The sequence below is a fragment of the Copadichromis virginalis genome, linkage group LG8, assembly GCF_057382275.1.
Source record: "Copadichromis virginalis isolate Kocher_CV1m ecotype Utaka linkage group LG8, C_Virginalis_male_GT1.1, whole genome shotgun sequence".
In the NCBI taxonomy this organism is placed as follows: Eukaryota; Metazoa; Chordata; class Actinopteri; order Cichliformes; family Cichlidae; genus Copadichromis; species Copadichromis virginalis.
The window spans coordinates 2,906,685-2,931,771 of NC_140625.1; the positions used below are offsets into that span (position 1 = coordinate 2,906,685).

A 25,087-nucleotide genomic window follows, 5' to 3' on the forward strand; every position below is an offset into this window, starting at 1 on the left:
ATATAGCAACGGGGCCAGCAGGAGACCATATGAACTGGACACAAAGTTCACAAAGAAAAAATGCGCTCTCACTCACACACGCTGTGCATGCAAGCAGACACCTGTAGCACTCTGTGAGAAATGTACACGTCTGTAAAAGTGTAAAGACTATCTGTCTTAGATTGCAGGGGCCAGCAGGAGATAAATAGGGGAGACATTTTATTTAGGTGCACTAAAAGTATATCAGAGTGCTCCTCAGTCACTCATTAACAAATTCTATGAATTAGTGTAACTCAGAATTCTCAAACTCCAGTCGTCGAGGGCTGAAACTTTTCCACCTGAATACAATTAGTAAGTCATTAGCAAGAGTATAGAACTTGACTGCATGCTGACGTGGCAACCCCTAACCCTACCTACTCAAGTAAAATTAAGTAAATGTGAGTGTTTGGAAAAATGGCCTGTATTTGTATAGCGCTTTTACTTAGTCCCTAAGGACCCCGAAGCACTTTACACTACATCCAGTCATCCACACACTGGTGATGGCAGCTACATTGTAGCCACAGCCACCCTGGGGCGCACTGACAGAGGCGAGGCTGCCGGACACTGGCGGGCGCCACCGGGCCCTCTGACCACCACCAGGCAACGGGTGAAGTGTCTCGCCCAAGGACACAACGACCGAGACTGTTGGAGCCGGGGCTCCAACAGTCTCGGCAAACTTCCGATTACAAGATGAACTGCCAACTCTCGATCGCTGTACTTCTAATAGTACTTTTATTGCACCATGTTCATTCACTCATGAGCTGCTGTAACATGAATCAAATGGCTGAAGCGCAACCTCAGCGTGCAGTCAAGTTCTAGAGTCTTGCTAATGACTTACTAACTGTATTCAGGTGTGTTGCAACAGGGTCAGGTGGAAAAGTTTCAGGAGTTCGAGGCCCCTGCTGTGAGCCACGTCAGTAGTAATAGTGGGCGGGGCTAGAGCCCCGAGACCCGTTCATTGTGCCGACACGCGTGGCCGTGTTTCACCTAACTATGCCTATTTCTTCCTTTGAACACTTTGTATTTTGCAGCCCGGGACTTCGAGGCGGGCTGTGGGCGGCGCACCCAATAAGAAGTAGACGGGTTACTGCTGCTTTTTGCATTGGCTGAACAAAAGTCAGTTTCACGTTGCATTAGTTTTTATTGGGTGGGCAAGTCGCCAGATAGGGCAGACTGATCTCATATCTGTCCGTGGAATGAGTCAGCCTAGAACATTGTAACAGGGAAAGTTTTGTAACTCTTGGCTCTGAGCAGTGTCCAAACGCTACTTTTCCCCCTTTGAAACCTTTATTTTGAAATAAAGAGACCGGAAGTGCTGCGGCGACCCTCGAATCACCGAAGAAGCTTCGACAAAACAGGAGCGAGTCGACTGGATAAGTTCGAAAAAGATCATTGTGTTCCTCAGACGGACTGTGAGGCTGTTTACAACATGGCTCCCACTAACGTCTTTCAGCCGTTCTCCTCAGAAGCGGGTAAATATGCGGAGTGCTGGCCGCGGTAACAGGTATCTGTTTGCTAAACTTGGTGCTGCAGCTACTGTACAGGGACCCACTGCACGAAACACGTGTTCAGCAAGTTTCCATTCGTATCACACGTGTGTGCGGTAGAGCGTGTACTTCTGCTGCTGTACAATCAGATGTGAAGCACGTGGCTCACATGTCCCCATAATGTACTTTATTATGTATAAAACCAAATGCAAATCATGTCAGTGCGTGTTTACATTAAAGGGGAAAAGTCCTGAATACTTGCAGAATGCCTCGTGCCTGTTTTTTTTTTTTTTCCTTTTTATTTTATACAAAGAAAAGCGTTTCAATCACAAACTGATGTAAAAGCAAATCATCAGACAGCTGGAAATAAAGCACAGAAGCCCCAGACCCCACCCTAATCTGTCACCCAGTCTTTAAATAAAAAGTACACTTTGTATATATACCATGTAGTGGTACTGCATATGTAAAAAAAAACAAATATCCAAAGAATATTTAAGTTATGCTGAATAAAAATCCACCCGTCTCACATTTATCACCTGCAGGATCACTTTTTTCTCTTTCTTTCTCCTGTTATGTGTAATATGTAGTTTGTCATTCTATAACTGCATCCCACTTTCTGCTCAGGATGCAGCTGCCCACTGGAGTCAGAGCTGAGAGCAGTGCTGCAGCAAAGGATCATGGTCTTGGATGGTGGAATGGGAACTATGATCCAACAGCAAAAGCTTGAAGAAGAAGGTTTCAGGGGGGAGGAGTTCAAAACACATACACTGCCGCTGAAAGGCAACAATGACATTCTCAGCATCACACAGCCGGACATCATTTACAAAATACACAAGGTTGGTTAATCCAGTCAACGAAATGGGAATCTTTGCACTTCGCCTGCACTGTGCAGGTGTGTAATTGTATTTATGTGCAAGCTTTGCTCTCCTCATCTTGGCTGCTTAAAGGAGTACCTGCTGGCTGGTGCTGATATCATAGAGACCAACACTTTCAGCAGCACGTCCATCGCCCAGGCAGACTACGGACTTGAACACATGGTACGATGTCCCTACTTGACCACAGCTTGGCTTGCATGGAACCATGTTAGAATTTATGAGTCATTTATCCTTTTATGGAAGGAAGTCGTTTTTGTGAATGTCAGGTTTCAGCTCAGTAAAATATTTGTCTTCAGTATTTTTTTTATTATATTGATTTATTTACTGTTCAGCTCAATTGTATGTGCTGTAACAAAGACATTTTAATTAATCTTAAGTATATTACTACACTGACCTTTTCCACTGAAACATGAGACATAATCATTTCAGTAATAAGTAATGACGGGTTGCTCTAAGGTGTAAACCTGTGTGTGTTGTGTAGGCTTATCGTCTCAACAAAGCATCAGCACAGCTGGCGAGGAGGGCAGCGGACGACGTCACTAAACAATGCGGTCAGCAGTACAGCCACACATTACTGTCACCAGTGTTTGTGCAATGCTGCAGTGTCAGAGAGTTCATCAGCACCTTTGTGTTTGTTATCAGGGGATAAACGCTACGTGGCTGGCGCAGTGGGTCCCACCAATAAGACCTTGTCTGTTTCACCATGTGTGGAGAGACCAGATTTCAGGAACATCAGTAAGACTGCTCACTGGTTATTCAGCCAACATTGTGCTTTAGCTTTTAAACACTGTCGATGTAGACAGGTGAGATGGTTTGTCGCTGCATGTGTGAAGAGATGCGTGATTGGCTGATGAACTGCAGTTAATGTTGCAACTGTTTGCATAATATCGTGACTCTTAGGGTTAGGGACATATTAGCAGGATCGGGAAGAGGAATGTCAGGAATTCCAGCACCGGTGTTTTATGCTTCATTATATGTGTGATTTGTGAAGTAACTCTGGGCTGTACACTCAGATTGAATGATGTCATTGTGCAAATAAGCACCATACAGTATGTAACTGCAATGAATAAAGTGTGTGTGTTTTCTGCAGCGTTCGACGAGCTAGTAGAAGCCTATTCAGAGCAGGTACGAGGGTTATTAGACGGGGGAGTGGACATCCTTCTAGTGGAAACCATCTTTGACACTGCCAATGCAAAGGTACCCCTCATCCTGTTTACATAGTGGTAATGTTAAGGTTAAAGGATTAACACTGAGTAACCCACTGATGAACACTTCATTACAGATGAAGTACTAGTACTAGAATTTCAACTTATTCCACCAGTAGAGTGCACTTTTGAACTGTATGCAAGTCTTTTTTACACTCTTTCTACTTGATCATTGTATCTGCAGGCTGCCTTGTTTGCGATCGACCTGTTATTTGAAAAGAGCTACGAACGAAAGCCAGTCTTTGTAAGTCTGGTTCTTTATTCTTCTCCACGCTGCACGACTTTTAAACACTGTTTACCTCACTTAGAATGGATGGAGGAGTGGACAAACACACATCATAAGGCTTCATTTTCAGAGTATTCTAGTTTCAATCTCACATCCTAGAAACTTTGCTCATAGTTTCCTAAAAATGAGTGTTTCTCTAAATGTATTGCAGTTCACTACTAATTAATGGTGCGTCTTCTAAATAAGAATACTGAGGAAGTCCGGTGTTTTGCATCAGTTATTTAAAAATAAGCCAAAGTTTAATACACTGTAGACACATTTAACCAAAAAGTATCGTTATTATGTCCTACAATGTCCCCGGTGTGACGTTTCCACAGGCTGATGATTTGGGGTGTCATGTGACCTGCTGGTGTCCGTGGTGGTTGGTACACTGTGTGTCAGTGCAGCCGGGAGCTCGTAGGACACTTCATCCTGTTTGCTGACAGACTTTAACCTTTCCAGCACCTGCCCACGTGTCACCACAGGCAGCATTTACTGCACATGTGTCAAAAGAAAGGCTGATAGTCCCACGACTTTTCTTAAACACTTAAATATAAGAAGGATTATAACAAGACCTAATAAATGCAGCATAAAGAACTTTCTCTGTTCTGTATTTTTGTAAAATCCTTTAAAGCTTAACAAAGATGTTTTTAGAACTGGCTGAAAAGTATTGAAAGTGATTCTAAAGAAATCAGTTCAGCCTTAATAAGTTGCTATTAAATTCTTACCGTGCTCATACAGATCTCAGGGACCATTGTGGACCGCAGTGGACGGACTCTGTCTGGTCAGACCGGAGAAGCCTTTGTAGTGAGCGTATCGCATGCTGATCCGCTCTGGTGAGTTACTGTACATCAAACCAAACAGCTGCTCTTCTAAATGTAGAACAAACCAGTGATGTGATACAAATGGCTTCCCAGTAAGACCCTTCCTCCTTTCTTTGTGCAGTATTGGTCTGAACTGTGCTTTGGGGGCAAAAGAGATGAGACCATTCATTGAGGCCATAGGCAAAAGCACCACAGCTTTCATTATCTGTTATCCCAATGCAGGTAAGACACTGTGTAAACAGCAGAGGACACACAAACCACACATGCTGAAGCCATGATGATTCTGATGACACACCACAGCTTTGTATAGCAGGTTCATCGTGTATGTAGTCCAGGCAGTTCCTGCTGCAACATCTTTCAGAGCCTCCAGGAAGATGTGATGTCATCATATCTACATGTTATCTTTCTCTGTTAGGCCTTCCCAACACATTTGGAGGGTACGATGAAACTCCACAAGTAACAGCCTCCAATTTAAAGGTTTGATTTTTTTTGTTTGTTTTTTCCTGAGTGACATTTAGGTGTAAAGCAGTACAGGAAGGGACAGAAAACCTAGACCCTGCAGTGAAGGGTCCACTTGTCCCCTTAGACTGAGTCAGAGCAATTAGCTTTACACCGTCTGAACAGAATGATGACGCAGAGCTGGAGGGTCCCGAGGTCCAACCCAGATGGGGTCCGTCTGTGTGGAGTTTGTTAAATATCATCTGTCTGTGCTCGCACAGGTTTCCTCTTGGAGCTCTGACTTCTCCCACCTTGGGAAAAAGATGCTTGGTTAACCTTCCCTACGTCAACCTAGGACACTCTCACAAGAGAAACTCCTGATTTCCTCCTGAATCTGATATCCCAGGTTGATCACCTGTAGCTGGCCTCATTGACAGCACTACATTTCTCAGCTTCCATGCAGGTGCTACTGTCAGCTTAAGCTGGAGGCCTGCCAGCTGCCATCCAGTGTGACTGAAAACAGTATTAAAAGACAAAAACCTGTCTGGGGTTGCTGAGGAGTTGTGCTGACTTTGTTTGGACTTCTGTGGAAAGTCTGTCGTAACCAGTGTTACGCCCCTAGCCTAGGCGTGTAGAGGAGAGAGAGACAAATCCCCGCCCTGGTTCCCAAGCCAAACATCCAGAACCAGTTGTGAGTAAGAGGAGGTGATTTTATTGAAGGTAATGAAGCACAGCTCCAGGGTGAACCCAGGCCAAAATAATAAACCAAACCAACTAAGTCCCACCAGAAAACTAGCTAAACCCTAAGAACGAAACAGAACAAACCAAGGACAACACTAACCCTCGCTGCCTAACCCGGCAAACAGGAGAAAACTGTTCCAAAGGAAAAGGTGGCTCACCCCTTCCGCTTCAGCCTAAGCACTAAGTTAATGCACCAGGAGCGGCTCTCACTGAGCACGCTCACACAAACGCACAGCAACAGTGTAGGCTGGAAAACCAGGGTCAGGACCGCGTCGGCTGTCAAGCTGCTCGCTCCACACTCTCTCTCTCTCTCCTGCGGGAGCTGTCAGAGCGGCTTTTTGAACGCGGTCACCTGTTCCACGGTCCAATCAGCTGCTCACTACTCTTCATTAGGGGAGGGACCTGCAAAGAGTCTTAAGCACAGTAAAGAGACACAGAACAAAACAGCGCACACAGTGTTGTTATGGCCACAGCCGTTTTAACCCTGTGCTGTAACCTTCCACATAACCTGTAGCTACACATTGGGTCAGCGATCTACGAATGAATGAAGGTTAATGTGTTGGGTTAAAATGGGTTTCCGGTTAAGACGTAAGTTTCCTGCTGAAGCATAAATCAGTCATAAGACTGTGTCCTGTCTGCAGGAGTTTGCCATGGATGGACTTGTGAATATTGTGGGAGGCTGCTGTGGAACTACTCCATCACACATAAGGTCAGTATAACATTTTCATAATAAAACGTCTGCCTCAAATATAACACTCCAGTTTTCTGTTTCCCTCCTCCCATACAGAGCCATAGCTGAAGCAGTCAGACACTGTGTGCCGAGAGCTCCTGCTGCTGATATTTATCAAGACTACTTGCTGCTCTCTGGTAGTAAAACCTCTCGTTACACAGCTGCAGAACGACACACACGGTAGAAACGGTGTTTGCACGTCAGACTTTGAAACTCGTTGCACTCTGGGAGTTAAAATTCCAAACGGAGATTGTCAGTTGGTTTATAAATTCAGGAGTTCTGATCAAAGCTGTTCTGCTTTCATTTCCATCTCCTGGTTTCTTTAGCAGGAGACAAAGTTTCAAACTTTAAAAGATAACATTGAGTATAAACATGCCGAACCTTTGACAGAACAGAAGCAGTTGTTGTAAGCTTGCTGTGCTAAAGGGCTGCTTGTTGATTTAACTTCATGCAGGACACAACATATTCTTTTGTTTGCAGGTTTAGAACCGTTCACCGTTGGCCCACACACCAACTTTGTAAACATCGGCGAGCGTTGCAATGTGGCTGGGTCACGCAAATTTGCTAAGCTGATCATGGCTGGAAACTATGAGGTAGTTTAATTTAATAATATTACCTGAATTTATTCGTGTTGTTTTTAACATTAATGTTGTTCACTTTCAGAAGTTTGATTGTGATTGTTAGGTTTTTAATTCTCAACTGGCTTTTCTGTGTAATGTGAAGGAGGCTCTGAGCATCGCTAAGGCCCAGGTGGAGATGGGAGCTCAGGTCCTGGATATAAACATGGATGAAGGGATGCTAGACGGACCAAAAGCCATGGCTCGATTCTGTAGCTTCATTGCTTCTGAGCCAGATATTGCTCGGGTAGGACATTCAAAGGCAAAACATTCATATGAGTACAGCATACATTACAGAAATAGAAGTACAGTCTGACCGGCGTAGTGTAAGCAGAGCCTCAGAGTGTGATGAGGTTATCAAACACTCCCCTGCCCCTGCATAGATGGTGAAACTGTCACCTGTTAAATATCAGCAAGCTTCAGCTTTCGCTCTGAGCACACTGACGAATGAGCTCAAGGTTTTCACCAAGCTGCTTTCAATCAGTGTCTTTCTGTTAGCTGAAACAACAATATGCTTCGGTCCTGTATTACACTTCATGCTTTTCCTACTCTGTGAGATAAGCTGAGTGATAATGAGATGTCTTTGTGTTCAGCAGTTTCCAAACATAAGAGTAAAGCTGTTCTGTAGTGCAGGTATGAAATACTGTTGACTGTATCGCTGACACTTTGCTGTTAGCAGCAGAGCATGGAGGCAGCAAGCAGCAAAGCTGCTACTGAATAGTGTAGTAAAGACGTGATTGTCTGTTGTCAGCGATACCTGATCTGATCAGTGCATCAGTGGACATGATGATGTACACACTGCAGGCTGTTTTTGTTTCCCTTCAGCTCTTCTTCCCTTCCTCAGGTTCCTCTCTGCATCGACTCCTCTAACTTCTCAGTGATTGAGGCTGGGCTGAAATGCTGCCAGGGGAAGTGCATCGTGAACAGCATCAGTCTGAAGGAGGGCGAGCAGGAGTTTCTGCTCCGAGCTGCCACTGTGAAGCGTTACGGAGCTGCTGTGGTGGTCATGGCTTTTGATGAGGAGGGGCAGGTTTGCACATGCCTTCGCTCATGTGGACACACAGACAGACACACATGAACTTGCTGATAAGCGTGCTGTCCTCTGCAGGCCACAGATACGGAGCGCAAAGTGGAGATTTGCACTCGTGCCTACAAGCTGTTGGTCAACAAAGTGGGATTCGACCCAAACAACATCATCTTTGACCCCAACATCCTGACCATTGGTACAGGCATGGAGGAACACAACGAGTATGCAATCAGCTTCATCGCGGCCACTAAACTTATTAAGGTAGAGACTCAACACAACTTCATCTCATCCCTCAAAGTTTGCATCTGTGCTTTAGCAGCCACATTACTTACAAACCTCATCCTTTATCTTCCTGTAGTTTGGTGTTTCTAACTAACTTATATAACTAGTAGATTTCAGGGCTAAAAAATGCCTTAAGGTCATTCAAGTATAAGGACAACAGCATTAATTCTCATTAAGTGATATTTACTGTACAGGCTAGAAACTGTGCTTAAACTATTCTAATCAGCTGTTTGAAGTTTTATTCAATAGTCCATCAGTTCTGTAGATCCACATTAATCACAACACAAACCTTTGATTCTGGTTGGTGTAACCGTGATGTGTTTTTGCATCGGCGTTGATGTTTAGGAAACATTGCCAAGAGCCAGGGTGAGCGGAGGTCTGTCCAACCTGTCCTTCTCTTTCCGAGGAATGGAGGTGATCAGAGAAGCTATGCACGGGGTGTTTCTGTACCGTGCTATCAAGGTAAACATGAAGATGAGCGGTTGTAGTGCGGGCCTTCATTTTTGTGTTTTGTTATTATTAGATGTAGTGAGCGTAAACAGAAAGAAAGAGTGAAACTGCATGTGAAGATTCAGAACGCTCTCACAAAGACTTGCAGTGTACTTGTTGGAACTCTGTAACAACAAATGATCTTTAGTTCAATGAAATTTGCCTCCAAATGTAACGAGCTACACATTTCTTATTAGAAATAAGAAGTTTGTCTGCGTTAGCTTTATGTTGCTATCCGCTGTGCCGCGACAGAACGGTATGGATATGGGAATAGTGAATGCAGGGAACCTGCCCGTTTATGACGACATCGACAAGGAACTGCTGACACTGTGTGAGAACCTCATCTGGAACAGAGATGGCGATGCTACGGAGAAGCTGCTGGCCTACGCACAGGTACACACACGCATGTCACGCAGCACCAAGCTGTTGTTGCTTTGCTTGACAGATGTTTGTTAACAGAACAACACCAAAGGAGGGAAGCAGATCATTCGGACAGACGAGTGGAGGGAAGGAAGTGTAGAGGAGCGGCTGGAGTACGCTCTGATAAAGGTAAGGTAATCGGATGTTTCTGTTATACAATAAAATACGGTTTTAGTTGTGAGAGAATTGTCAGAGCGGTCCAGTAGGTAGAGCTGTGTGCCTAGGATGAAAGAGAACAGCCCTTTTATTGTAATTGTACATGTACAACAAAATTATAGAGCTCCACACCAGCTGTGCAGGAATAAAATATAAATAGTAATAAATAACAAAAGATTGTATACAAAAAGCCACAGATTGGAAAACAAAGTGCTTGAGTTGTGGGACCTGTTGTTATCCCTGGAATTAGTAGCAGCGGCTTTCAAGGCTTGATCAACCTCCACTGCTCCAGAACAACTGTTGTCGTCCCTGAAAAAGACCAAGAAAGCCTCATTTCTGCTGTTCAATACTGAAGAAATGTAAACTTTAAAATGATGCCAGAGACTCTCAGCTGTGTCTGTAATCAAACCTCTGTAACTTTGCTCTGCTTCACTTCAGCAGCATCAGGTTATGTTCATATGCTGATTCATGGTTTTTTTTAGCTACTGCAGAATATTTTAAAGCAGTTATAAAAAACCAGGCCAGGAAAATCTGCTTCATGTTTTTCTGTTTTATCCTCAGTCACTTTGACACAAAGGCCTCTGCTGTGAAGCTCACACCTCTGATGAAGTCTCACAGTGTCAGCTTTCTTTTTATAGATAGAAAAATATGGATATGTACTGTTAAATGATGAGATGTATAATTTTTCTGACTGTCTGAGGCAAAATTTCCCTGATTCAAATCGAATCGATTGTAGAAATCCGTGGCGATACCCAGCCCTAATTCAAACACCTTGTGAAGAGTATGTAGAAGCATTGTCAGTCTCTGTCGGATCCTCGTGAGGTGAACGGTTAATTGTTTTTCAATAGTCGTGACAAGTTGCATAATTATGATCCAAAGAACTGACCTCACACCCATTTGTTCACCAGTAGTGCTGGTTTCAGTCGTTATCCAAATGTACCTTGGGGTTGGGGAAAGCAGCTGAGACTGAAGACGTCGTGATACGTTTGGTAACTTTTGGAACCTCCCGTTAATTTAGAGATTAAGGGCACGCTGTGGGGTGTGCTGGAAATGTTTTGGGGGGGTTTTGGTGGTCGGGTGGGACACTGACACTTTATGAACTTGTGGAGTTGGATTAAGTTTCATTTACATCTAAGTTGTAAGAAATGATTGGGTTGATTTTTGGGTTTTATTTTGCCATGAAGTAAACAGCATTTATTTTTCAAAGAATCAAGTCGGAAGTGCGTTCTGAAACAAACCACCCTTTGCCGCCCACGCCCTTTTTTGGAGTATTTTTTGTTTTGGAACTTGAAAGGCCGTGGCAGATAGTTTTAGACGTATCTGTTCTAATGATCACATCCTAATTTACTTTACTCTAAGGAGGGAGAGTGAAAATGTCTGGATTTTATCTTTAATAGTTTGGGAAGTATTCATGTTCAAACATTGCCTCAAATTCCACATATGAAATTTATATATATTGACTTTGTTTTGAAAATGTTCCTAACACCAGATGTTATTAATGGTCCGTCTTGTATTGATGCTGTTAGGGAATAGAGAAGTATGTGGTGGAGGATGTTGAAGAGTGTCGGGCTCAGGTTCACCGCTACACTCGACCCCTTCGTATCATTGAGGGACCCCTGATGAACGGCATGAAGGCGGTGGGAGACTTGTTTGGAGCTGGAAAGATGTTCCTGCCACAGGTACGATGATGACTTTGAGTGCATGTGGTCTGGCAGCTGATTATGGTCAAATTTCATGGTGAACACCGTTTCTGTGGCACAGTGTGGGAACAACTTTAGCTTTGCTTTGTCTCAAATAAAATGACCAGTTTTAGTTTTAGTCAAATATCCTGACAGATCCCCAAGTTTATTTCAGTAAATCCGATAAAACTGTCTAAAGAAGTAATTATGGCTAATAAAGAAACTCAGTTCATCACCAAATCCCCTTTTCCTTTGAATGAGAATAGAATAGAATAGAATAGAATAGAATAGGCCTTTATTGTCATTGTGCATGTACAGTGAAATTGTGGGTGCTCCACACGAACTGTGCAGGGATGAAATATGAATATTTTCTTTTAGTGTTTGTTAACAGTCCAAATGTCCCAGAGGAAGAAGCTGTTTGTGAGTCCTGACTGACCTGAGGTGCCATCCAGAGGGCAGCGGGTGGGTGGGCTTCTAGGGGTCACCTGTAATGACCCTGGTTTTCCTCAGACAGAAGGATCCGGGGATGGCTTACAAGGACTGCAGAGGGCAGCCAATGATTTTTTTGGACGGTGTTACTTACTTCCTGTTCCCAGTTGTGGCAGTAGGAGAGCACGCTCTCCACTGAGGGCTGCAAGAACTTCTGATCCAAGTTATTCTTCCTCAGGACACGGAGGAAATGCAGCAGTGGTGTTGTGGGTCTAGGTGAGGTCGACGGAGATGTAGGTGCCCAGAAACCTGAAGGTGGAGACAGATTCCACCCGTTCTCCATTTATGATGAGACGGCAGTGGAGCTGTCTGTGTCTCCTGAAGTCCATGACGAGTTCGTTTATTTGAAGGACGCTCAGTTTCAGGTTGTTTTTTCAGGTTGCTTTCTGAGCATCGGCGGGACAAATTCACTGCCTCTGTCCTGTACACTCTCATCTCCATCAGAGATTAGCCCACCCACAGTGGTGTCATCGGCATATTTGACAATAACGTTGGGTGGGTGGATTAGAGTACAGTCATTTTGCTTAGTAGGCCTGCTTGATATTATTGTGCATGGTCCAGTGTCCTGTTAGCATCGTGGGAGATGTAAGCAGTGGTAACGATGGCTGCAATGAAAGGGCCTGCACTGAAGGGCCATCGCCTCTAACTCCGGTGAGTCGATAATCCTCCTGTTACAGCAGCAGTCCTGGAGTACATAAGCACAGAGCCCACTTCCTTTACTGGAGTTTTTGTTGTGCTGTTGGTGTTGTAGGGGCCAGCTGCACTGAGGCACTGGGGATTTGTGGATGGAGACAGGATTCAGTTACGTAGACGACGCACTCCCAGACAGTTGCAGTAACTTATTAAACCAGAGATTAAAATTTAAACTAAAAATGAAACCAGAAGGTCTTCACTTCAATCAAATAGTTATTATTAAATAATTATTACATAAGCAGTTTAAGAAAATTACACTGATTATATTGACCTTGTGTGCGGCTTCCACACTTAACAGGATTGGGAACTTCGTTGTAGTGAATGCAGTTTACTTGTGTCTTCGAAAGACTTCAGTTTATCTCAGTGAACCTTTGTATGAACCTTTCCCCAGGAGGTTTTTATCCTTCACCAAAACACATTCATCGTTTGACTGTTTCTTCCTATATGTGCAAAGATGTCTGAGTCAGCAGTCATGTGTCTGCAGGTCATCAAGTCGGCTCGTGTTATGAAAAAGGCGGTTAGTTATTTGATTCCTTTCATGGAGAAGGAGAGGCAGGAGCTCATGGCTGCATCTGGATCCTGTGATGAGACGGTCAGTGCATTTAGAGGAGACTTCAGAGCACTTCTTATTTTTGACTGTTTTCTTTTCCAAAAGCTTTGTGTGTGCAGAATCTGTACAGCACTTTCACAGCTTACATGAATATGAGTTCCACAATAATAAGATAAAGCAAGCAAATACTGGAATAACTGATAAATGATAATAATGCCTCAAAATGTAATGTTTCTACAAATGTTTTCATAAGCTGGAGGGAATAAGCCATGTCACTCAGAGTGGTCAGGTTTGCCGTGGGCCTCCCCTCATTGTTTTCTCTTTGTCTGCAGGATCCCTACCAAGGCACCATAGTTCTGGCTACAGTGAAGGGGGATGTCCACGATATTGGCAAAAACATTGTAGGCGTAGTGCTGGGTTGCAACAACTTCAGGTAACAGTAGTTTGCTGCTGAGCGTCTTGCCTTTCCCACTAAACACATTTACATTGTAATCTGTGTACTTGCAGCACTTAAGTGGCTGCAGCTGACTGAACTTGTACTTGCTTTAACCAGTCGATTGGATTTGAAATTATGCATCAAGACTATAATAAAGTGCCATTTTTCAGCCTTGGGGGGGATTAACATTAATATTCCACTAACTGGGTGATCCCTCTGTTTACAGACTGCAGTCCTCTGAGGCTACATGTTAAGCTCAGTGGTACTGTCAGCAGTGCACTCACTAGGTCAAGTGATGTAACGCACCTCACATTGCCTTTTGATCCTCCACAGGGACTAGTGTTGCATTGTGGGAGAGAAGTAGAAAGCATCCAAATTTCACTGCTCTTTAACATAGGGCTGCTCGATTATGGCAAAAATGATAATCACGATTATTTTCACTGAAATTGAGATCGCGATTATTTGACGATATTTATTTAACCCTTTAAGACCTACCATAGAACCAAGTCCGCCAGAGCTTATATTATTTTTTTACATGTTGTAGTGCCATTTGTGGGAGCATTTCAAGTTGCTATACAACTGTTATAGCCCATATCTTAATAATATGTCTGCATTAAGTCCATAGTAACTACATTAATTGCAAAAAAGTGCAATAAACTACAAAAAAATTGAAAATCGTTTTTGGGTTTTTTTTACCTATATTTCTACTTGGAGAAATTTAAGAGGTTTATCCCTCAAAACTTTAAATACAAAAAAGTTGCAAAAAATAGTTTACAACAACAGGAAATTTATTTTGAGTGTCTTCATAGTTTTATTTTGGAGATACAGCAATTTTTATATACTGCAGGAAAAACAAAAAACAATCCTATGATGCAAATTTGCAAAGAAAACAGCAGGTGCATCAAAATAAACTATTTCCAGCTGTGGAATTCGAGTTCTAAGCATCACAGAAACTATTCAGAAAAGTCAAACATGACCAGTATAGGTTTTTAAGGCCTACAAGTAAAAAACTACATTTTCCGCAAAAATGACATCACTTCCGGTTTCGGACAGGAAATGGCGGACATGAGATAGTTCGTGTTGATGTCTGTTTCACTGTGGGAAGTGTTACGAACAGCTGATCGGATCGGCAAAGCGTGTTTCTGGAATATTATGTTTTTGTTCCTGCAAGAGCTTTTTATGCAATTTTTGCAAAGCTATATGTGGAAGGAAACCGTGACTGAGGACAAGCTGATGGCATCAGATGTAAGTACAACTCCTCTGGTTTCATATGCAAAACAAATTATTGCGCTAGCTTACACGGTTCAGGTTCTACAGGGATTTAAAGGGTTAACAATAACAATGTATTGAATAATGACTTTAAAAAAATACTATAAAATAATGTGCAAATGTTTGCAATATAAGAAATAAATGAAAAATGTAAACATCTGTGTTTAGTGAACTTTGCAGTGTTGCGCTGTGGTGCAGCTACGACACCGTAGCAAAGTTTACACACTGTGTCTACTTGATCCACGTCTGACTCCGCGAACCCATAATGCTTCCAACCACTGAAGTTTTTTTTTACCTCTTTTCAACCAACGGCAGTCACTCTCCTCTCCAAATAACTTCTGCTGAGCTTTCCGAGCTTTCCGAGCTTTCCGAGCTTCCCTCGGGTCCTCTCAATTGTTGTGACAGGTGTTCGAAATGCAGAGAGGTGCGCTCGATTTGCCACACGGAGCAGCGCGAGAGTAAAGCACGAGGGAGGGGCTAATAATCGGCTCAGTCATTTTTAATGATCGTTGAAAGCCCAGATCGTAATCGTGATTAAAATTCGATTAATTGAGCAGCCCTACTTTAACAGCTGTAGTTCAGTGCGTGTGTGCTGCTGCACTTAAATGCTGAGCGACATGAACAATCCTTCACTGTGAATCGCTAACTGAACAACTGAATATTTATTTTCATTTCATTTATTTTTGCACTCTTAAATAAGAATTTCTGCAGTTGTGTAATCATTTTTACATTCTCAGAGAATATTAGGAAAATAAAATAGTTCCCATAAAGACAAAATAAGACATGGACTGTGTATGCTGGAGTACCATGGTGGTGGGTTTCCACTGGTACTAATGACCATCTTTGTCTTAAATTCTAATTGATGACTGCTAGCCCGGGCCAACTGGTTAATCCATAACTACACACATCACGATAAACATCTCCACTAAGCTGTCCTGGGTTCTTTCATAGTTTCTTATCCTTCTTCCATCGTCAGTACTGCATTCAATTCAATTTTATTTATATAGCGCCAAATCACAACATAAGTCGCCTCAAGGCGCTTCATAGATACAGAGAAAAACCCAACAATCATATGACCCCTATGAGCAAGCACTTTGGCGACAGTGGGAAGGAAAAACTCCCTTTTAACAGGAAGAAACCTCCAGCAGAACCAGGCTCAGGGAGGGGCGGGGCCATCTGCTGTGATTGGTTGGGGTGAGAGAAGGAAGACAGGATAAAGACATGCTGTGGAAGAGAGACAGAGATTAATAACAGATATGATTCAATGCAGAGAGGTCTGTTAACACATAGTGAGTGAGAAAGGTGACTGGAAAGGAAAAACTCAATGCATCATGGGAATCCCCGGCAGCCTACGTCTATTGCAGCATAACTAAGGGAGGATTCAGGGTCACCTGGTCCAGCCCTAACTATATGCTTTAGCAAAAAGCAAAGTTTGAAGCCTAATCTTGAAAGTAGAGATAGTGTCTGTCTCCTGAATCCAAACTGGAAGCTGGTTCCACAGAAGAGGGGCCTGAAAACTGAAGGCTCTGCCTCCCATTCTACTTTTAAATACTCTAGGAACAACAATGCATATGCATTATATTCACATGCTTCCTGTATGCAGCTGAAACAGACCAAACTGATTCTCCTGCTGCTTCTGCTGTTCTCGTGCAGAGTGATCGACCTGGGTGTAATGGTTCCATGTGATCAGATCCTCAGAGAGGCCGTTACACAGAAAGCAGGTAACTGTAAAGATCAGACTGACAGAAACGTTATGGAAAGTTTCATTTCACAGAGGTTTATTTAATAATGTTAAAATGTTCATCCAAGCGGCCTTCATTCATTACTGGACGTTGCTGGCATTTAAGCAGTAGCTGGATATCTTTAGCCTAGTTTTTGCCTTTTAGGCAGAATGAAAGTTACTCAGCCTGTGTGGTGGAGCTGCTCGTGGGTATACCATGATGTGTCAAGGAGAAGTTTACAGGATTTATTCTGACTTGTGTGATATATAACTGTTGTTCCCTAAATTTGGAAGCCAGTTGAGTGTTTCCATGGTAAGTATCAGTAAGAAATACAGAGTCTGAGAGTCCCGAAGCAATTTAATTGTTCTATAAGCATTAATATATAATGCTCCTGTCAGGTTATTGTCCTAACGATAGAGCAGTGACGAGTCTGTAATCTTGCATGATGATGGGATATTTTGTTGCTTTTGTGTACTAACTTATTAAAAAGCAGGACAACTTCTAATCATGATATGACCGTAAACAATAGCAGCCTTGGGTAGTGAAAGGTTAGAAAATAACTGGTTGATCCTGTTAATCATTAGTGTGTGAGCACAGCTGTGCATGGAGTCTTATTTAGACTTTTCTCTCTAGCAGGTTTTCACAGGTTTTCATTTTCTTTCTATGCATAGATGAAGAAAATAATATATACATTTAAAGAATTTCCTGAGTTGATTGCATCCTAAACACTTGTGCGTGTTGTCATTTTAGCCTGCATTTTTCAATAAGACCCTTTTAAGCAAAAGCTCAAAGTATTGTTGCAGGATTAAGACTTATTAGTTTGTAACAGCATTTGTGTACTTGCTTTGGTACCTCAGATGTCATTGGTCTGTCTGGTCTTATCACCCCTTCTCTGGATGAGATGATCTATGTGGCCAAAGAGATGGAGAGACTGGGAATGACCACACCACTGCTGATTGGAGGAGCCACCACATCAAAGTATTGCATACCTACAATCACAAAGCTCTAATTCTGAACTAGATACAATGTACTGAAAAGTTCAAGTCGAAGGTTACGTGTAGGAGATGCACTAATGGTCGCCCACATATTTTATCTCGGGGCGAATTTAGAGTCCCCAATGAAAACGGAAGGAAGAATTTGCAAAAGCCTTGCAGGCCTGACAGAAAGTATTCACAGGGCTTCAGTTGTTCCACATTTTGTCCTGTTACAGCCTGATTTTTTTTTACGTTTGTGTTCAATTTATTTTGATCATGTGAACAATATACAGACTTTCATTTAGGGGGAAAAAAGAAAGAAAATTTGATTAAATGAATTTTTAACAATTCTGTGGACAATATCCCATAATGAGAATTATAGTTGTCAGCGTATGCCCACAAACAAAGCCATGAAGTCCAAGGAATTGTAAGGAATTGTCTATAGACCTCCAAGACAGAGTTGGGTCAAGATACAGAAGCATTTCTGCAGCATTGAAGAGTTCAGTGAGCTCAGTGGACGCCGTCATCTGTAAATGGGAGACGTTTGGAGCCATCGGGGCTCTTCTAAGAGCTGACCTGACCAATCTGAGCAATCGGGGTCACTCTGGAAAAATCCAGCATTACTTTGTGGAGAAGTTAAAGGTACAGCACATCAAAGAAACCACGAGAAAGGTCTCGGAACTGATGAAAGAACGGTTGAGCTCTTTGGCTTCGTGTCTGGAGGAAACCAGGCACTGCTCTTCACCTGGCCAGTAACATCCCTACAGCGAAGCATGGTGGTGGTAGCATTATGCTGTGGGGATGTTTTTTGGCAGCAGGAACTAGTCAGGGTCAAGAGGAAGATATCCTTCATGATAACCTGCTCCAGAGAGCTCTGGACCTGGGACTGGGGTGAAGGCTCCAACGGGACAATGACCCTCACACTCAGCCAAGGGGACGTAAAAAATGAATCTACTTTGGAAGAAATGACAAAATGTGGAACACGTGAAGCACGCTGCACAGAATCACTGTAGGCTTTGCAGTGAGTAATATACTGTAATTTCCTAAAGTAGCCCAGCTCCATTCTCAAGTATGTAGATAATTTAGTTCAAATGTAACTTCAGAGTTGTCACAACATTGGAAACTGTCCACAGAGGCTGAAACAGTTGTTTTCTTTTGTTTTTCGATCCAGACAGAAAACAGCTTTTTTTGTTGTATCCACTGGGATCGACTCACTGATGCAGTTCATCTTCTAGCCACTCGAGGCTGACTCCAAAAGTGAGGCAGCCTCGAGAGGCTATAAGAGCATCAGGGCCTCCTTATTTGTTTGTATAGACAATCCTTCTGTAAGCAGAAGTGCAGCAGTCGAATAATAACCTGTACTTTGTGTTGGGTAGGGTACACACAGCAGTGAAGATTGCCCCTCGCTACAGCTGCCCTGTTATCCATGTTCTGGATGCTTCCAGGAGTGTGGTGGTGGTAAGAACATCTGCCTGCCTTGACTCCAACTTTTCCATGATCAAGAACGATGGATGGCAAAAAAACAACATTAAAATTGGGAACGTTTCTATACACATTTGACTTGAAATGACAGTACTAGCCTCAAATGAATCTAAATAAAATGATCCATGTTATAGCTAATACTGCTTTGAGGGGAGAAGTTCAACTTTTTGCACCAATCAAGCAAAATCTTCCAAATTGTCTAAAAATCCTGTGTGGTTCAGTTTTAAACCGTACAGGATGTAAATCAGTTTTTCCAGCACACAGGCTTTGTGTGGTTACACATTGTTTAAGGAGTACAAAATGTGGTGTTGACTTCACGTTTTCCCCGGGCTGTCTCAGTGTTCACAGCTGCTGGATGAAACGGCAAAGGAAGAGTACTTCGAGGAGCTGAAAGAGGAGTATGAGGAGATCAGACAAGAGCACTATGATTCCCTGAAGGTAAAAGCAGCCAGTAGAGAAAAAGAAACCAAACATGGAACATTTCCTGTGACCAAACGGTGGTTTCTCCACCCTTTACCATTGTACAGTGGAGCTGTTAATGAAATCACATACTTGACTGTTCGTGGCACATGTGAATAAATATGTAGATGACACCGAGTTATACTTGTGACATAATCAACTGTCTCCCTGTGTGTTCAGGATCGCTGTTACCTGTCTCTGTCCCAGGCGAGAGAGAAGGCATTAAAGGTAGACTGGCACTCGCTGCCCCAGCCAGGCAAGTCAAGCAATGACCAGTAGTAGTTGTTACCTAATGTGTCATTTTAATTAGGTGCTAAAATATTTGCATTTGATGAAGTTTGAAATGTTGCATTTAGGGCTGCAGCTGTCGAATAATCTGTAAATAATTCCATCGATTAATCGAGTAATCGTTGAGAAATACTTTTGTCTTATTAGTGAGCTATAATAAATATATAAAAGGGAAAAATGCGGGTGTTTCAGAGTTTCTTCTGGACTGCACTGCAGATCACTGCAGATTGTGTAAAATAAAGAGCAGTGGATGGAGCAGCTACAGAGTTTGTTGATCAGGTGCTTCGATGAAGGACGCCTGCTAGTCTTTAATGATAATCACAGGAACAGCGCTGCTGTTTAGGACACCTCGGTAACGGCTCCGCCTCTTTGCTCTTCGTGGCGTGTGAGCAGACTCTGACCTTTTACTCGTGCACTGCTCCTAAATACGTTTGTATTGCAGATTGTTTTTAGTAGCAGATGTGGGTGAAACGGTCACATTTACACTGTTTAAAACTTCTGCGCACTGCAGAGCCTCGAAGCAAAGACTTTGTGTTGAGAATTGTTTTTAAATGATCTAATTATTTGAATTACTCTATGAATGGTTGCAGCCCTCGTTGTCCTTGGTTTCAGGTGCTGAAACAAGCACATACAGAACTGTGAGCAGACTTCTCTGTGTTTCAGTTTGTCCTCAGTTCCTGGGCACTCGTGTGTTTGACTTGTACGATCTGAACAGCCTGCTGGACTTCATCGACTGGAAGCCGTTCTTTGATGTGTGGCAGCTGAGAGGAAAATACCCCAACAGGGGATACCCGAAGATCTTCAATGACAAGACCGTTGGTACAAGCTCAGTCAGGGTTATTTAGAAATATATAAATATGTACTGCACCTGTACTGTAGGAAATGGTTAAAATTCAATTATAAATGGATACAAGTGGAGTGCAGGAGAGGGAAAAAGTCACATTTTACTGATTAATGAATCAGACCATACAAACTAAGCCATAAATAAGTCTTGAACCGCCCTGTTATTTGATTACATTTTGCTTCCCAGTGTTCTTAAGGCTTTCTGAAGGTCTTTCAGGGGTTTTCTTCGTACAGCCCCTTTCCACTCGTTTTGGGCCCAGTTCTTGTACCTGATTTGTAACTTGGCCGCTGTGCTACCAGCAGCCTCTTGCAAAAACACACGGCAAAGATAACACAGCTTGACAGGCAGGAAATAGTGTTCTTACAGCAACAGGGCCATTTCCAAAGAGCTATTAACTAAAAACTTGTCTGGGCGTGTGCGGCGCTTCCTCAAAAATGTAAGGAAACTGGACAAGTGGAAAGAAAAACGTCGACAGCAAATGAGCAGTATCAGAAAATGATGTCCTTGAGAAATCCAGTGAAAACCTGTCACAGAAGCCTCATCACAAACGGTCTCATGTCTTGAAAACTAGAATAAAAGTATGAAGCTTCAAGAAGAGCAAACAGTGGAAGAATTCAGGGAAAGCCACTGAACTCGTGATCTTTGGCTACTGCAGGTTCAGAAGCTCGCAAACTCTTTGATGATGCCCAGCAGCTGATCCACCAGATGATTGATGACTGCAGACTGAAGGGGCGGGGCCTGGTGGGATTCTGGCGCGCCCAGAGTAACGGCGACGACATCAGGGTGTACAAAGATGACGCTGCAGTGGACGGGGACACAGAACCCATCGCCACGTTCCACGGCTTACGGCAGCAGGTGAGGGATTGTGATTTATCCTGCTGCGACAGACACCTTTAACATCTTGTCCTGTGTAATCGAAGTATTGTCAGCGCTCTTTCAACAGTGTTGTGTGTTTGTGCTGCAGGTGGAGAAGGATGGCTCCTCCTCCGAGCCGTACCTGTGTGTGTCTGACTTTGTGGCCCCTGTAGACAGCGGTGTGGCAGACTACATTGGATTGTTTGCTGTGGGTGTGTTTGGAGCTGAAGAACTGAGTCAGCAGTTTCAAGCTCAGGGAGACGACTATAATAGCATCATGGTGAAAGCTCTGGCCGATCGACTAGCTGAGGTACTGTTTCCTGTAAAACATTAAAAACTTCCTTCCTCCTTGGTAATTATACCACAGTACAAGCGCCAATGTTGGCACGGTAACTCTAGGGTTACTTGCAAGTAACAGCTGGTTACCATTTAAAAATCCTTTCTTCTTTTTGTTTCAAATTCATGGCTTGCAATTTTAAGTCATAGCCATTAGCTGCAGGGGGTGCAGGCGTTTCATGTCAGAGGTGCTTGGTTTCAGCTCTCAGCCATTGCATTGACTACTAGCGCTCATCTACATTATACTGCTCTGATCTCAGCTGGGATTGCTAAAGTCTGATGAACAATGGAGTATGAGAGTCTACAGTTTCGTTTAGGGAAGGGAACTTCTGTATATGCTTTTCCAGCTGACACCCTACTTTTTAATCTGTGCTTGCGGGCATATAGTCCTTTGATGTCTCCAGTATCCAGAGGCAGCTGGATACAATATGGGAACAGTGTGTCCAGGTTATAAACACCCATTTAGAGGCATTGTTTCCATTCACTTGTTTCTTCTTTGTCCATCTGTCCACCATGAAGGCATTTGCTGAAGAGCTCCATGCTCGTGTGCGTAAGGAGCTGTGGGGCTACAGCACAGATGAGGCTCTGCATACCTTGGATCTCCACAGAGTTCGGTACAAAGGAATCAGACCGGCAGCTGGCTACCCCAGCCAGCCCGACCACACAGAGAAGACTATGATGTGGAGCCTGGCTAATATCCAGGAGAAGACTGGTGAGAACACCAAAACCACATCATATCTGACTCCCTGAAACGGATCCATTGTTGCTTAAGTACAAACGTTATGCTGAACAGATGAGTGGGTTGGATTAGCTTAGACAGACGTCTTTAACTTCCATAAGTATTTTTGACGACAAAGTATTGCAGTAAATAATCAGAATTACTGGTTTGTGAAGTGAAATTCTGCAGCAGCTGCGTGATGCTGTGATGTCAGCATGAACCGGAACCTTTGAGGAGTGTGGAACAGTCTGCATGAACCTCAGATATTCATTTTGTACAAATTTCAAATGAAATCTTCCAGTTTTCTGCCTGTGTGCAAATGTTCATAGCCTATGAAAATAATCAGATATGCATAAATATCTTTCTGTATTCACATTTGTATCATGAACATTTGATCAAATCACATTACTGCATATAATCCACAATCAGGGGTTTAGTTTCACAGCCTCCAAACTCCAGCTGCAGTTTTTATAACTAAACCAGGACATGGATTCAGGTGACTCTCTACACCTATTTATCACGATGACAGTATGTTGATATTGTGCATTCATGTGCTTCAAATCACCTTTTAGAGGAAAAGTCACACTCATGCAAAAAGCATACAGGTGAGAGTGCTTTTATATACCTGTGTGCTTGAGATCGGGTGTTGCATCTGCACAGGGTGCCAAACAGAACAGAGCACGGGTAGGCTGAGCAGGTAATGATCTCCTCAGATGTAGTGCACGCAACGGCTTAAAAACCACCCCGTAAATGTCAGTTGAGAGGCTAACCACGCTAGGTGTAGTTTTTTATGCAACACACTGATCTGCTGTCTGTCTCATGGACATTTTATTTACTATATTTTTTCCATGTGTGCGTAGGGTTGTGTGGGTGTTTGTTTTCTTTTTGTGTTTACTTGTGCATTTGTGTGTGACTGTAGGCATTGGTCTGACAGAGTCCCTGGCCATGACACCTGCCGCCTCTGTGTCGGGACTTTACTTCTCCAACCCTCAGGCTTCATACTTTGCTGTTGGAAAGATCACCAAGGAGCAGGTATCCATTGATAATGTGCCTCACTGTACATCAGTGTTGAACATGTTTACTACGAGAATGTGTCAACTATAGTTTCATTTAACAGACTGTTTTTAATCTAATATCTGCAGGTCATGATTTCTTAAGGTCTTAAACCTGAAAAAGAGAGATGTCCAGTTCCTGTGCTGCTTTCTGTTTTGTCCATGTCCTGGTCTCTCTATGCGCTCCATTTCTGCCTGAATCTTTCTGCTCATACACCGGCCAAACTTAGTTGATATGCTGCGGGTCTCTTCCCAAACAAGAGCTAAACTTGTGGCCTCTGTGCACATCTCATCTGTAGGTGGAGGACTATGCCAGCAGGAAAGAGATGAATGTGGAGGAGGTGGAGAGATGGCTCGCTCCCATCCTGGGTTATGACAATGAAGTGTAAGCTGCAACAGAGGATCCAGTTTACAGTCCAACCATTCCACTTTGGCTCCCATGAGTTGTTGCTGTAACTGCTGTCACTCCCTCTCACTGACATCCCTGTACAAAGACACAGGGCCTCAGACTTTTCTATTACGATAAACACTACAGGAAAACATTTCATGCCAGTTGTTGACAGTTCATCCGTCTGTCGGGTACTGCACAGATGCACATAGTGGTATTTTCTTTAAAAAAAATTGAAAAAGCAAAGTGCTTAATTAAAACTGCTGTTGCTGCTTTTGCTGCACATTCAATGGCCGATTTCCAAATGTGCAATTAAAGGTTAATACTTGTTGGAGAAGACCATTTACACATGCCCTCAAACAAAGATCACTGAGAAGAAGTGAAGCACAGAAGAGATCAAATCAAACCAATGATACTCACGAGGGCTCGTTAATACCAACTGATTTTACTTTAGCTTTTTATTTGTAAAGAGAAGATTTGTAGACAAACACAGAATGTGTTCAACTTTTAATTTCACGTTGGTCATTTTATTTCTAAAACTTTAGCAGCATCTTATATGGAAACTGAAATGTGCTGGCATAATAGATAACACACTCGTAATGACAGCATGTTGTTCAAGTTTAAAAACAACATACATAAAACATTTCAAACAACTGTTCTTCGTCTGCACATTTAGGGAAAGAAGACGGATTATGTCAGGTTATAATGCTGTTTCTGCCAAATAATTTTGGTGCTAGTTGCTTTAGTCAGACTATTGTAATATTTCAGCACAAGGGTTGTGATCACTACTGTTTACATTGTGATTTCTGTGTAGTTGGTTTTCTAAACATTTTATCAAAGTAAATGTAGTTTATGGATCAGTTATAGATACTTGGCAGACTAAAGGAGAAATGTGACAGCATTGTTGTTAAGAACATTTTCTGACATAAACCATGAAAAAAGGTTTCTGGATATTTTTCAGTGTCATTATGATGGCAGCCAGTGTTGATCTTAAACCGCTCGGGGTGCAGCCATGTTCAGATGTCAAATCAGGAGATTCGACAGTTGAAAGATTTGCTGGTTAAGTGCTCTTTACAAATCTTAATGCTGCAGTGTCTGTTCAACGTTTTATGGAACTTTGATACCTTCTCAGTCCCCTTTATTTTTACATAGAAGACTGTGGATTTCTGATAATTAAAAATAAACCAGTCTTAAGCTTAAAGTTGGCTCTGTCTTTTTTCTGAGTTTAACTTTCAGATTCACCTTTTTGTAGAAGCAAAAAGTCCATCTGTGAAAACAGA

At 42.8% G+C, this 25,087-nt stretch overlaps 1 protein-coding gene across 2 annotated transcripts; it reads left to right on the top strand.

The window, feature by feature from the left end:
* Positions 1–1,097: 1,097 nt before the first annotated feature.
* mtr (5-methyltetrahydrofolate-homocysteine methyltransferase) lies at positions 1,098–25,008 on the top strand. 2 transcript variants are annotated; one of them, XM_085465411.1, is made up of 33 exons: positions 1,098–1,490; positions 2,130–2,341; positions 2,453–2,542; positions 2,862–2,931; positions 3,023–3,115; positions 3,471–3,577; positions 3,770–3,829; positions 4,592–4,686; positions 4,796–4,896; positions 5,090–5,151; positions 6,495–6,562; positions 6,641–6,720; positions 7,064–7,176; positions 7,307–7,447; positions 8,045–8,230; positions 8,309–8,488; positions 8,855–8,971; positions 9,251–9,391; positions 9,458–9,547; positions 11,101–11,253; positions 12,920–13,027; positions 13,318–13,418; positions 16,344–16,411; positions 17,269–17,389; positions 18,762–18,843; positions 19,207–19,305; positions 19,507–19,582; positions 20,278–20,433; positions 21,114–21,313; positions 21,423–21,623; positions 22,169–22,361; positions 23,287–23,399; positions 23,719–25,008. In XM_085465411.1, the coding sequence occupies exons 1-33, from the start codon at positions 1,448–1,450 to the stop codon at positions 23,806–23,808; spliced, it is 3,810 nt and encodes a 1,269-aa protein (XP_085321537.1). In that variant the 5' UTR covers positions 1,098–1,447; the 3' UTR covers positions 23,809–25,008. The 2 variants fall into 2 exon arrangements, with proteins under 2 accessions (XP_085321537.1, XP_085321538.1); XM_085465412.1 differs by having other exon boundaries at positions 1,489–1,522.
* Positions 25,009–25,087: the final 79 nt, after the last annotated feature.